The 16,863-nt window shown below is 54.8% G+C and overlaps 1 protein-coding gene across 4 annotated transcripts in view; it reads left to right on the top strand.

Annotated features, from left to right (window-relative positions):
- NKAIN1 (sodium/potassium transporting ATPase interacting 1) overlaps nt 1-16,863 on the top strand; it is a 37,824-nt gene that overhangs the window by 12,813 nt on the left and 8,148 nt on the right. For all 4 annotated transcript variants that reach the window (XM_049821125.1, XM_049821126.1, XM_049821123.1 and 1 more), the window contains 2 exons: nt 14,170-14,307; nt 14,510-14,590. In XM_049821125.1, the coding sequence (XP_049677082.1) occupies nt 14,170-14,307; nt 14,510-14,590 (219 nt within the window). The remainder of the gene's footprint in view (nt 1-14,169; nt 14,308-14,509; nt 14,591-16,863) is intronic.

The following is a 16,863-nucleotide window of genomic DNA, read 5'->3' as shown; positions in this document are numbered from 1 at the left end:
ATCCAGCCCCTGGAGCTCATCATCCACCACCATGCAACAAAGGGGTTTGTAAAACGCAACCCAAAAAACCCCCTCCTGAACACAGTGGGTATAAAAAGACGACGAACCAATTAATAAAAGCAATTTTTATGGATGTTTAAGAAGTCTCTAATGAGCTCCCATCCGCGGCAGCCGCTAATCGCTACGTTTAATAATGCGCTGGTGGTCACAGCACGCTCTGCTAAGGCGCATTATTAAATCCTCTCCACGATGAATGGGAAAGGTATCAGCGGGTTTAACAGCACCGGCTCTTTCACTAAATGAATTGTTCAAAATATTCAGGTTTCTGGTTTTATTAGGACAGTGCATCCCTTTGGATGCCTCTCCAGCTCCGATACCCAGGTTTGCAATTGTCCTGGGATGCTGGTGGATGGGATGATGGCAGCAGTCAGATGCTCTGGTCCTGTGGGATCACAGCCCTGGGCTGGACCATGGTCCCATTGCCGGAGCAGTGGGGCTCCACTCCCAGCACCAGTCGTGGTGACAGTGATGGTGATGGGGGGAATTTAAGGAAAATGCTGGGTGGGATTGTTATTAAATCCGTCAATAGACAATGAGCAGCACTAATGATGTCCTGTGCAGACCTTTGCTCCTTAAAGCACCCCAAAAAGCATTGCGGGTTCTTGGGGAAGCAGCCAAGTCCCTTCCGTGCCACTCGCTGTCAGCCCCAGCTGCTTCATACGGCGTGGGTGCTTTTATATTCAGCCCATGGTAAGATTTATCCTTGCGTCGCCAGCACTGATGGGTGCCTCAAGCATCTTCTCCTTGCAGGATGCTGGGGTGAGGGACACATCCAGCCAGGAGGAGACCCCCAAACCCTCCAGGAGCCCAGGGGCATTGTTCAATGTAGAAATCAGAATAAATCTCAATTCTTCAAGAAACTGGCCCACAGGGGTTTCGCTCAGCCGGGGATGAGTGCAGGCATGACAACCCTGCCTGCAGCGGACAGCAATGCCCCTCACCAGGCATCGTGGCTGCCTGTGGGTTGGGGGATCACCCCAGGGAGAGGGAGACCTGCAGTGTTTATCATATAAATCCCTTTTGTGCTGGCAGCTACCTCCTCCCAGGCTGGTGGCAGCTGCATCTCTTAAACCTGTGTCTCAGGGTGGTTTTATCCTGTATTTTAAGGTTAAAAAATTGGGTAAGTGCTGGAAGAAACACCCACATTTGCAGGGCATGGTGGGTGCACCCAGTCACCCCTGGGTACCACCTCCGGATGCCCCCTTCATCCCTCCAGGATGCAGGAGCATCCCCTCCTCCTCCAAAACAGCTCTACCCTCCCATAAAAATAAATATTTTGGGAGCCGCATGCAGTTTCGCCTCCCCACCGGCTGCCGCCGGCTGCTCCTTTCACGGCGGCATCGCTCCGAGGGATTATTTTTGCTCCCTGGCTCATTAACGGGGTTGTTACCAGGCAGATTTCCTCACCCGATTTTCTCCTTCCCAGCCTGCGGGTCGTGGGAGGAGGGACTGCTGGTTTCCATAGCAATGCGCTTGGCTTTAATCAGTATTTCTTTCCTGGGAGAATTGATTACGAAAGGTGTCACTAAATAAGTCAGTAAATTGGATTTTATATATATATATATATATATATATATTTCTCCCCTCTATCGGATTATATTAACGGCGTCTTTGAGGCGCCGTTTGAGATCCGGGGGAAATTACCTCTTGCTTCTCGCAGATGTTGGGCTTAAAGAACTTAACTGGGAGAATTAGCATCGAAATTGCCTGCGGCTTAATCCTTGTCCAAACGGGCTTGGCCACTGTGGGCTGATGGGGACCTCTCAGCCAGGATCCATCCTGTCCCACCCGACACAGCATCTGGTGGGTTTTTGCAAATTTTTGGAGACCAGCTTGTTCCACTCCTCCTCTTTCCAATGGCCCAAAGCTGCTTTTCCTGGAGCAGCCGGCTCCTGCTCGCTCCCCACCCTTGTCCAGCCCCAGCGTTTGTCTGTGCCTTACCTGCAGAATTTGTTATTTAGGGGGTCAGGCTTCCTGTATCTCTCCCGGTTCTCCATCTTGTTTGCCATACCTGTGGACCCCCCAAATTTAAGCCCAAGGTCCCCCAGAACTAAGCCCAAGATCCCCCAAATTTAAGCCCAAGGTCCCCCAAATTTAAGCCCAAGATGCCCCAGATCTAAGCCCTGGCTCCCCCCCAGGCTGGCACAGGGCAGGATCAGTCCTCCCCTACGGTGTGTTGAAGGCTCCATCATTATTGAGCACCGAGAGCTTGCAAGGCTCTTCCTCGCCCCATTGACCATGGGACAAGGGGTTGGGTGAGCAGTGGGGTCCCTGTGGGCAGCGGGGGATGTCCCCTTCGTCACTGCATCCCACCGGCAAACTGGCACTGGAAGAGGTGCCGGGCCAGTCTGGGTGCCGGTGATGCTCTGCCAGGGTCTGGGATGTGGCTCCACTCGGCATCTCCAGGCTTGCAGGGAGAAATCCCCCTGCTCTGAGCAATTCCCCATTCGCTCAAGGGGTTTTTTTTAGGGTTTTTTGCTCCATTTTAATTAATTCTCAGCCTCTCAGTGGCCATGCTGCTAATGTTCTTTCTGCTGCGAGTCTCCGGCGTGATGACAAGCTGTGGCTCATTGTGGCTAATTGAGGCGCTTGATTAATCCCAATTTTTTTTATCCAAAAGGCTGTTTGTTGAAGCCGGCTTTCACAGGGGGTGGTTGCCGATGGTTCAGAGACAGCAAGGGCCTCTGAGACTGAGCCAGGGATCAGGGGTCTCTGTCGGACTAGGGCAGGGGGTTTATTTGCTGTGGGGTGGGGTGGGATGGGATGGGATGGGGTGGGTGGGATGGGGTATGGTGGGATGCATGGGATGGGGTAGGGTGGGATGGGATGGATGGTGAATTGGATGGGATGGACTGGTTGAATGGAATGCATAGGATGCATAGGAAAAATGGGATGGAAGGGTATTGATGGATAGGATGGATGGGATGCATAGGAGGGATGGCATGGGGTGGGATGGATGGATGGGACAGCAGGGTCCCCCATTCACGCTCCATCCCAGACACACAGCTGGGTTATCTGGGCACGGCATGGGGCTGTACAGCCCCTTCACTTCCCCCTCTGCTTCCAGATGGATTTGCTTCAACCCGAAGCCTAACTTCTCTTTGTAGCTGCCTGAGGCAGTATGGCCCCTGTGTCCCATCGCTCCCCAGCACCCGTTCCCCCTGCAGCCCTGTGCTGCTGGCCGTTGCCCATGTCTCTTCTCTTGATTTCTCCTTGTGGCTTAACTTAGGCTAGAAGTTGTAATTCAGCAAGATTCTGTCCAAATCCTGTCTCTCTGTGCCAACCCAGCAGTCTCAGCCCTGCTCCTACACATTTGGAGCAGCTCTCAACTGGGTGTCCTCAAGGCACAGCCTTTCTCCAGCTTTTGGTCTGAGCTTTTGGTCTTCTTCACCACCCCTCTGTGCCTCAGTTTCCCCATTGGACCTGCTCTGATGAAGCTGGTCACCCTGACCAAGAAAGCAAATGCCCCGAATGCGGTGCTGAGCAGGGCCGGGCAGGACTTACCCCATTTTCCAGGTAAACTGAGGCACAGCACAGCAGTGCACAGCACCTGGGCAGCGCAGGATCAGCCGTTCCCCAGCCATCACCGGCGACCTTGGTGCTTCAGCCCTGTGGGTGTGAAAGCACCTCAACCTCACAGCAATGAATGGCTGGGTCCCGCTGGGGTTGCAGCCCCGTGCCTCAGTTTCCCCTCCATGGCAAGCACCTCTTTGGGCACCTCTGCTGTCCCCGGTGCACATTTCCCCCTCAGGGACACAGCTGGTACCCCTTTACCCCATCCCATGAATGCCACCCCCCCATGTCCTCCCCACCAAGGGGACCCCAGGGTCCTGGGTTGTTTCAAGGTTGTTTGCAAGGTCAGACTGGGTGGATGCAGAGCAAAACAAGCTCGGGGTTAACGGGATCATCCCAGCTCCCTTCTGCGGGAACAGTTAAATGGGTTTGCATCTCCTGAGCAATTCCCAAGGGGGTGGAGAAATTCCCGGAGGGATGGAGCAATTCCCTGCAGGAATAAAGCCTGGTGTGTGGGAGGGCATCGCTCTGGAGCCAGCTCTGATGGGCCAGCAGGGAATTGAGCTGCTTCGATTTCCTCAGCTTTCCCCAGGCATGGAAAAGTTTCCTTGCTGGGAGGCAAGAGAAAGAAAAAAGTCTCGTCTCAGCATTTATAGGACGGTGCAAATAATAGATGTAATCTTGTATTAAAGTCAAATAGATGCAATATTGTACTAACGTTAAATAGATGTAATACTGTATTAGAGTTAAACCAGCCTGCTCATGGGGAAATTTGAGATTTGTGATGTCTGAACAAACCCTACCAAAACTCCTCCGGGGTAATGACCTGCTGTGGGTCCTCGCTGGGGACGTTGGAGCTGGCAAGAGCCAAATCCACCCAAACCCCACGGTTTTGGGAGCCAATGGCCCCAGCAGTGGCCTAGGGCTTTGTTCTAGCGGGTGTAAATCAGGAGGACCCCAGGGTGGTGATGGAGCATCCCTCTCTGCATGGGAACACCCACTGCCCTGGGCTTCGGCATTCCTGGCATCTCAGAGCACTGCAAAGGTTTGGGTGTGTCTCCCCGTGCTGTGCCTCAGTTTCCCTTCACTATGATGGAGCCAAACAGGAGGCTGGGTTTAATCCGCCTTGTGCAAAGAGCACTTTGCAACCCTTGGGCTACATTTAGGGGATTTTTTATTATCATTATTATTATTATAGCCATTAACCACCTTGAGGCTGCATTTCCCAGCCCTGCTTTTACGGAACCCCGCAGGGATGGATGGAGCCAAGACCATGAATCTGAGGTGCCACGGCTGGGAGGACACCCAGCCATATGGGTGCTGGGGTCTCCTGGGGGTCCTGGGTATAAGTGCAATGAGTGACCTCACACCTAGGGGTGCAGCCCACCCTGGGGCCATATCCAGCCCGTGGAGCAGGTTGCTGGCAGCAGGCTCCTGGGGCGCAGCGTCTAGACAAGCGCATCCAGCTGGGGTTGCCGCCACGTTCCCATGGCAACGCTGCCGGATGCGGTGAAATGAAATAACCAGGAATAGGGGGGAAAAAGAAAAGGTGAGAGAAAGAAAAGCCCATCGGATGGGTGGTGGGTGCTGGGTGGGTGCTGGGGAGCCGTGGCAAGGCCGCCCATGCACCCCAAGTCTCTGCCTGTACCCCCAGCACCTGCAGCCTCATCCCAGACATCTGGGATGTTTGAGCCACATGCCAGGAACTCCTACATCCAGGGATGCTGGCGTTGGGGGGCAGAAAGGGGCTGTGCAGAGGCCAGGAGCCCCCCAGAATCCACTGGCATCAACAAGGGGTTGCAACAGCTGGGGAAGGACCCAATTTGTGCCTCTTTCACCCCCCTTTTTGCTCCTGCCATGTTTTACAATGGGGCTGCTTGGTCCCAGAGCATCTTGTCAGCAAAGGGCTGCATCCTGCTCATCACCACCCAATACTGGAGAGTGATCAAGGCTCCGGCGCCTTTAATTTCTTTTCCTCTGCGATTTCACGAAGGCTTTTGCAAGTTGGAAGTAGGTCAAGAACTTGTTTCCAAGTCATTAAATGAAGTCCCTGGGTTCACAGCGGTGTTTGCACCTTCTTAATAGTCAATTCGCTTGCTTGCCGTTCATTTAAATCGCAGCCAATTTCCCTAAGTGGAGAGGGGCGGCTTGCAGGGACTGTACGATGAAAACGCCTCCAACGGCTCCTCAGGTTCCCCAGGAGCAGGTGAAGGTGCTGGAAGAGTGAAAATCAGCAAAATGCCTTAAACTGCCTCAAAAAGAGAGGTTGGGAGGGGGGGTGAGGCTGCAATGGGGTGCTTGCGTGTTGTGGGGGCTCAGGGATGCAGGACCCCATAGCATCCTTTGGGGCTGGGAGCTGGACTTTGCTTTCCCTCCTGGGGATGGGGGCCAGGCTCTGGCCAGCCCCCAGGAAACCTGTGCGCTTCGTCAGCCCCAATGGTGCTCCATCTGCTGCGGGGACACCCAGCCCTGGGGACTGCAGGAAACATCCCTTATGGGGACTGACAGCATCGGGCATCGTGCTAGCGGGCCAGGTCCTGCCCCACAGCTCTGTCTGGGGAGTGTTTCTTCCCTAAACCCCAACATTATTTTGGCCAAACCGCTTAGAAACAAGGCATTTCTGCTCCAAACAACCAGGATGGACTCAGCAGCGGGGGGAGCGATGCTCTCGCAGCATCTTTGGACGCAGCACAGAGGGGAATTTGAGGCGAAATAAAAACCCCAAATCTCTTCAAAATGCAGCGAAATGAAAAGTTAAATCCCCGGCGAGCCCAAGGCATATGGTGTTCGGGAGGAAATCACCCGGCTGAAGGATAATAACCCATCAGGGGGTAACGAAGCCCCGCTCCGCTCCTGCCACGCCGCAGCACGGAGGGGAGAGCAGAGGGTTTATTTCAGCCCAACGCACAGATGCTGCTGCTGAGATCAAGGGCAGCAGGCAGCCGGGAGGAGCATCCTGCCTGCGCTGCCTGCTCCGGCCTCTCTGACACCGAAAAAAAATGCAGCTGGATTGTCAGGGTTTTTCAATCATTAGGGAGAATATTTTCAGGGGGGAGAACATCCTTTTTTTTTCTGGCATGGAACCTCTTCCCATCTATTTTTACCCCTTTCTGGGAAAAATGAAGGGGGGAATATCCCCTTCCGCTGCCCGCATGGCTTGGTGAGGACCCTCAGAATGGCGATGGGTGGGTTTGCTCCTGCCTGCGAATGTCAGAGCCACATCCCTGGGGGCCCAGCAGCAGAAAAGCTGGAGTTTTGCTGGTGGGGAAAAAAAATCCCCTAATTTTCCCCAACCTCTACCCTGGGGGTAGCTTCTGGCTCCTGGTGCATCAAGCCCCCCAAAATCTGGAGCAAGACCCTGTGCACTCGGGGATGCTGGGTCTGCCGCTTTGGTGCTGGAGCATGGTTGAGAATCCTCTCCCTGCTGCAGGGTGTTCTGTGGGGGGATTCACCCCTCTGCTCCCTCCCTCCCCACGGCTGGGTCCCTTGGGGACTCCTGGGGTCCTGTATCCCAGCTGGCAGTGGGTGCTGCGCAAGGATGCTTCCCGCTCTGCCGAAAATTAGGCTGTTGGGGACCGGTGCAGGATACCCCTCATGATGGGCACACGACACACGGGTGATGCCCACGCACCCTGTCCCATAGCGAGTGGGGCCGGTGGGACACTGGGGAGGGGGCGGTGAGGGCAGGGCTGGGGGTGGTGGGGAGCATCCCGATTCAGCTAGCCCTGCTCTGAGGGTGGGGGGGTGCAATGTGCAGGCAGACTGTGCAGGCAGGCTGTGCGTGCAGGCAGGCCATGTGTGCGGGCAGGCTGCGTGCAGGCAGACTGTGCGTGCAGGCAGACCCATGTGTGCAGGCAGACCACGTGTGCAGGCAGAATGTGCAGGCAGAATGTGCAGGCAGAATGTGTGCAGACAGACCATGTGTGCAGGCAGAATGTGCAGGCAGAATGTGTGCAGGCAGAATGTGCGTGCAGGCAGACCATGTGTGCAGGCAGACCATGTGTGCAGGCAGAATGTGCAGGCAGAATGTGCAGGCAGGCTGTGCGTGCAGGCAGATCGTGAGTGCAGGCAGGCCGTGGTTGCCCACGTGCTGCCTCCTCCTGCCACCGGCTCCGTTGCCCTCCGCAGCCCACGGGCTCCGGTCAGCGGCTGCTCCCCAACCTCAGCTGGCGCTTCCAATGCTGGTGGATCTCCCGGGCTCAGCCTGGATCTGGGAATCCTGACTTCGGCTCACCCTAAGGGAACCAGCTCCCTCTCCAGGTTGGGGCATCTCACGCCTGGCATGCCTGAGCACACGGGGTCTTGCCCCAGATTTTGTGGGGGTTCACCACGCAGCTCCCCCTGGCCAGCCACAGGGGTCGAGATTGGGGAAGAGTGTATTTTTAAAGAATTTCCCCCTACATTATCTCCCCCACTGAAACCACAGCTTTTCTGCTGCTGGGTCCCTGGGATGTGGCTCTGACATTTGCAGGCAGGAGCAAACCTGCCCGTCACCCTTCTGAGGGTTTTAATAAAGCCACACAAGCAGGGAAGGGGGATATTCCCCCCCTGATTTTTCCCAGAAAGGGGAAAAAAATAGATGGGAAGGGTTTCCATCCCAGAAAAAAGAGATGTTCCCCTCCCAGAAAGTGTTTTGCCCAAGTAGTGAAAATGTGCAAACCTTTTGTTCTGCCCTAAAACGGCCCAGCTGAAGTGGCAGCAAGTGGGGGGAGCCCGGGACGGGGAAGGGCACGTGGTGGCTGGGGCCATCCCCATGGGCAGAGGGATGGGGTGACCAGTGTCACCCTGTGTGTTTTAATGGGGCCGGACCCCTGTGTCACTGTGCCGCCCTTCCATGTCACCGCTGCCCCATGTGCTCTGGATGACTGGGTTCCTCCTTGGGGACATCAGGGACAGGGGGCTTTTATTTAAAAGCAGTTAAATACATAATGATGTACCTAGAAAAATCACTGCATGGGCATGGGGAGTGGCACAGCCTGAGATGCAGCTGGGGGATCGGGGCGGGGGGGTCACTGCCCCATGTCCCCAGGCATGACTCCCTGCCCACTGCACCCTGGGGTGATGGTGCACCCCGGGGTGATGCTCGGGGGCTTAGGGCTGGGCAAGAGCACAGCAAGCAGCAGGGATGTTCCCAAGGCTTCGCCCAGCACCCAAACGTGGGGCTCTGCAGCTTTGGGGGTCTCAGGGAGAGACAAGAGGAACTGGCTCCACACAGATGCGAGCGAGCGAGCAGAATGGAGGGACTGTCCCCCTCTCCAGCTCCCCCGGGACATGGTTCTCCCCCCCACCGCAGCATCAGAACAAGCTCCCATGTCTCTCCACCCATTAATTATTGAGGCTTTAGGGATGCAATAATATATTTATGCAACTTTGTCAGCAAACATGTCATCCCCATTGCAGCCGAGGCGAGAGGATGGAGTGCAGGGAGTGGGGCAGTGCTGCCTCCCCCACGGAGCCTGGGGGGACCGGGGGCCGCAGCCAGGCCAGTGTCCTAGCCCCAGGCCCTGGTGACATGAGCGTCACCTCCCCTGGGTACTGCGGGGGAAGGACATGGATAAATTGTTCCTGCGATTGCCAGGACCGCCAAGCTCCTGGACATGTGTGCCTCAGGGTCATCTGTGTCCATAGGTGGCCATGTCCTCATGTCCCTTTGGTTTTGGTGGTAATGAAGTGGGGTTTGGGAAAGTGTCTAAGAGCCATCAGATGTGACAGCTATGATGGGAGGATCTGCTGCCAAATCCTGCTTCTGTAAATTCCAAGCAGAGTCATGGGCTGATGGGGGGCCGTGGTGGCTCCAGCCTGTCCCCGGTGGGCATAGTGGGACGAGGGATGGCCCTGGACCATGCTGTGGATGCGGTGTCCATCTTGTTGGGCAGTGGAAGTACTTGGTCCCCTGGTGTTGACTGGATGGCTGTGTTCAAAGAGTCGCAGTCAATGGCTCAATGTCCAAGTGGAGATGGGTAACGAGTCATGTCCCTCAAGGGTCTGTACTGGGACCAGTACTATTTAATATCTTCATCAGTGACATAGACAGTCGGATGGAGTGCACCCTCAGCAAGTCTGCAGATGACACCAAGCTGAGTGGGGCAGTTGATGCACTAGAGGGATTGATGCCATCCAGAGGGTCCTGGACAGGCTGGAGGAGTGGGCTGAAGTTCAACCAGGTCAAGTGCAAGGTCCTGCACATGGGACAGGGCAATCCCCAGTACCAGTACAGACTGGGGGGTGAATGGTATTGAGAACAGCCTTGCCAAGAAGGACTTGGGGGTACTGGTGATGAAAAGCTGGACGTGAGCCAGCGATGTGCACTCACAGCCCAGAAAGCCAACCGTATCCTGGGCTGCATCAAAGGCAGCATAACCAGCAGGTCAAGGGAGGGGATTCTGCCCCTCTGCTCCGCTCTGGTGAGACCCCACCTGCAGTACTGTGTCCAGCTCTGGGGCCCCCCAGCACAAGGACATGGACCTGTTGGAGCGAGTCCTGAGGATGGCCACAAAGATGATCAGAGGGCTGGAGCATCTCTGCTATGGAGAAAGGCTGAGACAGTTGGGGTTGTTCAGCCTGGAGAAGAGAAGGCTCCAAGGAGACCTTCTTGCAGCCTTTCAATATATAAAGGGGGCTTACAAGAAAAGTAGAGAGAGACTTTTTACCAGGGGCTGTAGTGACAAGACAAGGGACAATGGTTTCAAACTGAAAGAGGGTAGGGTTAGACTGGACACAGGGAAGAAACATTGTATGGTGAGGTTGGTGAGACACTGGAACAGTTTGCCCCAGAGAGGTTGTGGCTGCCCCATCCCTGGCAGTGTTCAAGGCCAGGTTGGGTGGGGCTTTGAGCGACCTGGTCTAGTGGAAGGTGCCCCTGCCCATGGCAGGGGGTTGGACTAGATGGTCTTCAAAAGTCCCTCCAACTGAACCCATCCTGTGATTCTCTGATTCCAAGAGAGCAAAAATGGCAGCTGCTGGGCAAGAAGATTTCTGTTTTAATACTGCAGCAGGTTGGAGGGTGCTGGGTCGGGGATGCTCTTCCCAGGGCCCAACACTACCCAGCTGGGTTGCAGGAGGGATTTCCAACCTCAAAATATCAAATCTGGTGGGAATGGGACATTGGGGAAGGTGCTCACCAGTGTCTGTGCACAGCTGGAGTGGGATTCATCTCTCCCATTCTTGTCATGGGGGTTAAAAAGGACTAGGAAACCCCACCAAGTAACAAGATGGGTCTGAGGAAGGTGAAGGTGCCATAACCAAGGGGTGATGTGGGGACAGGTCAGCTCCTTCCTACTTGAATTTGGTGCCAGCACCCTTGAAAAATCCCATTTTCTTCCAATTCTGCCTCACTGGTTCTGCCCGCCCAGAGCCCCCAGGCTGAGCCCTGGCAGCGTCCTGTCCCCAGGGGGCCGTGCACATGTCCCCTCCTGCCACGGTCCTTCGCAGGGACTACCATGCACTGATGGAGCCCTATCCCCATGTCTCGCCTACTTCGATTTCTTGATTAAAATAAAATCATTGCAGGCAACGCGTTTCAATTAGCAGCACTCTGGTGCGCGCCTGCCCCCGACTAATTGATGTGATTTGCTGCAAAGGGAACTTTTGGGGCCGATCGATAAACTAGAGTGTTTAATTAAGAGGGAGCCCTAAAACTCATTGCATTGATCGGCTGCAGGTTTATCTTAATTAGTAGCAGGATGGTGTGTGGTTCCTGGTCCTGCACCCCCAGGAGCATCACAGCTTCGATGGCGGAGCAGCAGTAAGAGCTGAAAGGGGAGAGCTGGGTATTAATGAGGATGGGTTGTTAATGGGGCTGCTATTAGCATGGGAAATACCCCTTACAGGAGGAGGACAGCCTGGGGAGGATGCTCTGAGCTCCACAAGTCACCTAGGTTTGTGGGGGTTGGATGCTGGGGGTCCCCAGGTTGCTCGGAGCTTTCTTGTGGAGCACGCTGAGAGCTTGCAGAGCCCCTTGCCGTGCTTGCAGCCTTGCAGCCAGGCTTGCTCACTGTTCTTGCTTCAATTAGGACCACTGTTGATGAACAGCTGGGGGTGGCTGCATGAAAAGCTGGCTGTCTTGAAGTTTGCTGCCGGGGGACATCTCACCCCCAAAGGATCAGGGGAGGATGCTCCAGGTGCTAGACCAGCCTGGGGTCTGCAGCGAGCGAGCCGTGAGAAGTGCTTAGAGCAAGCCAGGAGCATCGGTCTGAGCTGAAGACGGTGCTCACTCAGCCCCACAGTGACCCGTGTGAGGATTGCCAAATCTGTGCCCCCCACTTCCCCTGCAGCACGGCCATGCCTCAGTTTCCCCACTCATGAAACTGGGCATAAGGCTACTGAGCTGCCCTTGAGATGCCCTTGGCGCTTTGCAGGCACTGAAAGCCAGAGGAGCTGCAGCTGCAGACTCACCACGTTTTGTGCTGTGTCTCTGTATTTTCCTTAACTTTAAGCAGGATCTGATGAGGCTAAAAAACCAAGATTTGCTTTTCAGGTGGTGGGAATATGCTTAAATAACAGCACACACAAAGCAGCATTTTACCTGCCAGGCGGCTCTGACAACATTTTTCGGCGCAGTTAGCAGCCCTTGCTCTTCCGCGGGGAGACTGTTGTTTGCCGCTAATTTTGCCTCTCATTGGGATGAAGAAAGATTCGATTCAACCAGGCTCTTCCCAACTCCTTCTCCTTCAGCCTGTCCTGGCCTGATGGACTGGAATTAAGGAGCCATGCAGGTGAAAGCGCATTGCTCCGGCTCCATGGGATGCTCTGAGAGTCTCTTCCCAGCCCCATCCCTCGGCTCAGAGACTCACCGGTACCCAAAACTCACAGCCTTCGCATCTAGTTCCTGCTAAGCAGCTCTGTCAACAGTCACCAGATCGATGGATGGCTATAAAATGCCGAGCACCGTGCTCCTTGTATCATTTATTATTTACATTCCTCAATTTAAAAGATTTACGGCCTGGTTGTAAGTATTTCCAAAGGCCGTTTCCTCAGAGAGTTTAAATAGCGTGGAAGTGAATTAAGCCTCAATGCAAACAGCCTTGGTCCCGGCCCTGTGGATCCAGGGGCTGCCCAGGCTCAGCTGCTCCATGCCTTTGCATCACCTTTAATTGAAACCGGGGTCCTGCCAGCATGGATCCAGCAGATCCTAGCCCGGGGTAGGGTAGGGAATGGGATACCATGGACCTCAGCTCTGCCTTTGGCTTTCCACCTGCTGGCAAAATGGAGCTGAGCTAAAATAGGCATTAATTAGAGCCCTTGCTAAGCCAATTCAATGAATGCGTGATGCTTTATGGATGGGGAAACTGAGGCACAGCTGGCAGTTGCACACACAGATGCGTTAGCCGTGGCTCATCCTCACGAAACACTTAGGGAAGGACTTTTGCCACCTCATTTATTTCCCCCTGTAATTAGGACACATTAAGTCGGGCTGGATGGGCAGGGATGCTGCGGGGCCCTGGGGCAGCCCCGTGGCCATAACTCCCATGTGAGTTTCAGGGAGCACCAGGATGGAGCTCCCCTAAATCCAGATCACCGGGGGAAGCTGCCAGTGAATGGTGGGGGGGATGTAAAGCCCATTTTCTCCTGCACTTTTCAGGATAAACTCTTCTCTACCAGCATGAGAGGCATTGCACTGGGAGGGGAAACTGAGGTACAGTGCTGCGGGGAGGACTTGGGACCCCAGAGCTCTCAGCATATATCTGGGGTGAATCTGGGGCATCTCAAAGAAAAATGAGACAGGGCTGGGCTGTCAAAAAGATAAATATAAAGAGGTTTTTTGGTTTGCAAGTCTGCTGGAGACACAGCTCGCTGCAGCCCTGTCCCTGCACCCTTGGGGATTGTGGCATCCGACGCACCCTGAAATTCTCTGAAAGTTCCCTGAAAAAACATAGCCTCATCAAACTTCCATTTTTTAACTTAAAACCATCGGCAGATGCTCCAGCACTCCCACCTCACCTTTGCTACCACCTTTCTTTAAGCTAATCCTGTAATTAAGAGTAATAGACCCTGAGCCGGTAGCAAATAGAGCCATAAATAAGCGCTGGGATAACAGGCAGATCACATGAGCTACTGTCCCTAATTTTGCATGCCATGCAATTTATTAAGCTGTGTCACATCCTTATTTATGGATTACAAACAATAGTGGCAATCAAAACTCAATGGTGTTAAATGGGAAGGGACACGATTAGCTGGTGAGGATGGGCAGAAAAATCACTTGCAAAATACCAGGACCCGGTGCACGACCTGAGCAGATTTTCCCCTGGACAAGCTGAGCTCAGGGATAAACCCATCCTGAAGGGTGATTTCCAGCAGTGCCCGAGACCTGAGCAATGGGGAAACTGAGGCACAGAGGGTGCTGGCAGGACAACAAGTTGACGTCTCCTTGCTTTCCCCTTCTCAGTTCCAGATATTCCTAATAACCCCTTGCTTGCCACAATGCATTTGCCCACCACCGGCCAATTCATCACGCAGACATTTCAGCCTATCGCAACTAATTATCCATGGTATTTCCCATTAATTACCAGCTGCTCTTTGCCTTTAACATCCCAGGAGCTGCTGCGGCGACCGATGCCCTGCTTTAATACCTACAACCTCTCCTTTGCTCTGTTGCAGGTAGCGGCGCTGGAGAGGCAGATCTTTGATTTCCTGGGCTACCAGTGGGCACCCATCCTGGCTAATTTTTTACACATCATGGCCGTTATTTTGGGTATTTTTGGGACCATCCAGTACAGATCCAAATACCTCATGATGGTAGGTACCACCGCAGATGCCAGTCCCTATGCCCAGGTGCAGCATCGTCACCCCCCGGGGATGGCTCAGCCCCAGGTCCCCTCCCATATCCAAACCCAAATCCCTGTGGATCCGGTGGGATCCAGTGAGCAGGGTGGAGGAGGGATGGACCAGGGGATATCTGTTTGGAATGGCATGCCCTGACCAGCTCTCTTCTCGGCAGTACGCAGTGTGGCTGGTGCTGTGGGTCGGCTGGAACGCCTTCATCATCTGCTTCTACCTGGAGGTCGGACGTTTGTCGCAGGTAATGTCCCCACCTGCCTCCTCTTCCTCCCTCCATCCTCCTTCTCTTCCTCCCTCCATCCTCCTTCTCTTCATCCCACCATCCTCCTTCCCTCTCTGTCTTCCTATCCTTCCTGCTGTCCTTCCTCCTCCTTCCCCTGCTCCACAGCTCTGCCCCTCAAAAGGGACCCAGAGCCTGTGGGTGCTCCCACCCTGGCAGCAAAGCACCCACGCTGGGGGTGGGCTGCAGCACGGAGCACCCATGTGTGCGTGGGATGGACAGACGGATGGTTCAGGCCAAGGTGGCTGGGGGGGAGGCTTTGAAGCGGGAGTGCAAAATTAATGAGGCTGATGAGTCGGGAATTGCAGGGCACTCATTAATCACCAGCATGCCCTCAGCACTGCTGGGGTTTATGGGGTGCAGAAATTGGACGGTGCCGTTCCCTAACATGGCAGTGAGGAGAGAAAGCGGAGAAGGGACACAGGGACTGGGGACAAGCAATGACAGGAAAGTTTGGGGCAGGGTCTCCAGCAGCTCAGCTCGTGGTGCAGGCAGGGATGGGCAAGGCAGCAGGGTGGGGAGGAGGAGACCCCCCCCCCCTCCTGCAGATTCCCAATTTTCCTGGGTCTTCTGGGGCTCTGCAAATGCTGCTCAGCCCCGGAGCACCCAGCAGCGGCAGGAGAGCAGCTGAACATCGTTAATAGCTTTGAAAAGTCACCCGGTGGTGATGGAAGTGAGGATGTGAGTAGGGCTGTGCCTCTCCATGTCTCTCTGCCCCACGCTGGGCTATTAAATTGTAGCTCTTACACGAAAAAGAGCAAAACTTAATGTAGTGATGATGCATCACTAGGTGGTTTGAGCATCCTCAGCCCATGTTTGGGGTACCCATGCGGACGATGTGCCCCACTCTGGCACCCCGCTCCCAGCTCTGAGGAGCTCGGGGCATCACAGAAGGCTTGGGGAAACAGGCTGTGGCTCACTCTGTGGCTGCCCACAGCTGGGAAAAGGGCTTCTTTGGGGGCTTGATGGATGAAACCATCTTTCCATGTTGCAACAGGTCATTTGAGGCTCTTCTAAAAAGCTGAAATGCTGGATACGTGCAGCAGGCACGAAGGATGCAATAGGGGAGGATTCACTCCCACTGAGTGTTTTCGGTGGAAATCCCCAATCTCTCAGAAATGCTGCAATGCCAGAACACCCCCTCTTTGTTCTTCCCAGCACCCAAATCCACATCCTTTGGCTTTAGAAACCAAAACCCACTTTCTTTCTATTTTTTCCACTCTCACCAGCAAATATCTTTTGATCCCAGATTGTTGATTTCCTACAAAGAATGCTCAACGGATTTCCCAGCCCCCTGCAGACCCAAGAGGTGGTGGTGCAGAGATGGTCTGGGAGGACCCTCTATGGGGTGGGTGCTCACCCAGCTGTGCCAGGAGGACCTTCCATGGGGTGGGTGCTCACCCAGCCATGCTGCTGCTGCTTGCAGGAGCCCTGTGCCAGGGCTGCATCCCAACCCATGCAGTCCCCATCTCCCTGCCGGATCCACGATCCACAGGCATTGGCATCGAACATGCCATGGTGCACCCTGGGATTGAGCCCAGGAGCTTAATCTCGCTCGAGCCTGCTATGGGGAGGGCACAGGCAGAGGCTGGGGGATTAGCCCTGCATCTTATCTGACCCTGATGAGAGCCCACTGCCGTGCCTTGCAGCGGGGAGGCTACTGCCACCTCAGAGCTGCTGGAGATGAAACAGGGAGAGCCCCAAAACCTGGTAATGGGCTTACAAGGAGGGGACGTGTGTGAGCAAGGCCACTGCAAGACTCCGTGTGGATGCAGTTGGGGGGATGGCACCCCAAAACCCCAGGGGAAGCAGAGAGGATTGCCCTGCATCCCTGGACCATGCTGGCGGGGTGATCCCATGGTCCCATCTTGCAGATGGCTGGATGTGGTTGGCAGCATCACAAGTGGCTGCTTCCCCACCTCAAGGCCAAGCTGCCACGCTGGTGACCGCTCCGTGACATCCATGAGGGCACCTGGGCATCACGACGCACCTGGGTGCTGCTTGACCAAATGGTCCATGATGCCGTGATGCCATGCCAATGCCATGACATGGGAGGAAGCCACAAACCTCTGGGACGCTGGCTGCGGGTTAGGGAGATGCAGGGGTTTGTTGGCCACGCTGCATTGACATGGTCTGGGTGGGTGCAATACTCACGGAGCTTTCTTGGGTTGGAAAAGCCCATTTTCTGGCCACCTCCTCTGCAAAGAACCTCAGTTCCACAGTCTATGCCTCCT

The sequence above is a fragment of the Accipiter gentilis genome, chromosome 17, assembly GCF_929443795.1.
Source record: "Accipiter gentilis chromosome 17, bAccGen1.1, whole genome shotgun sequence".
Lineage (NCBI taxonomy): Eukaryota > Metazoa > Chordata > Aves > Accipitriformes > Accipitridae > Astur > Astur gentilis.
Note: the sequence above shows the minus strand (reverse complement) of the source record. Positions and strands in the feature narration are given on the sequence as shown.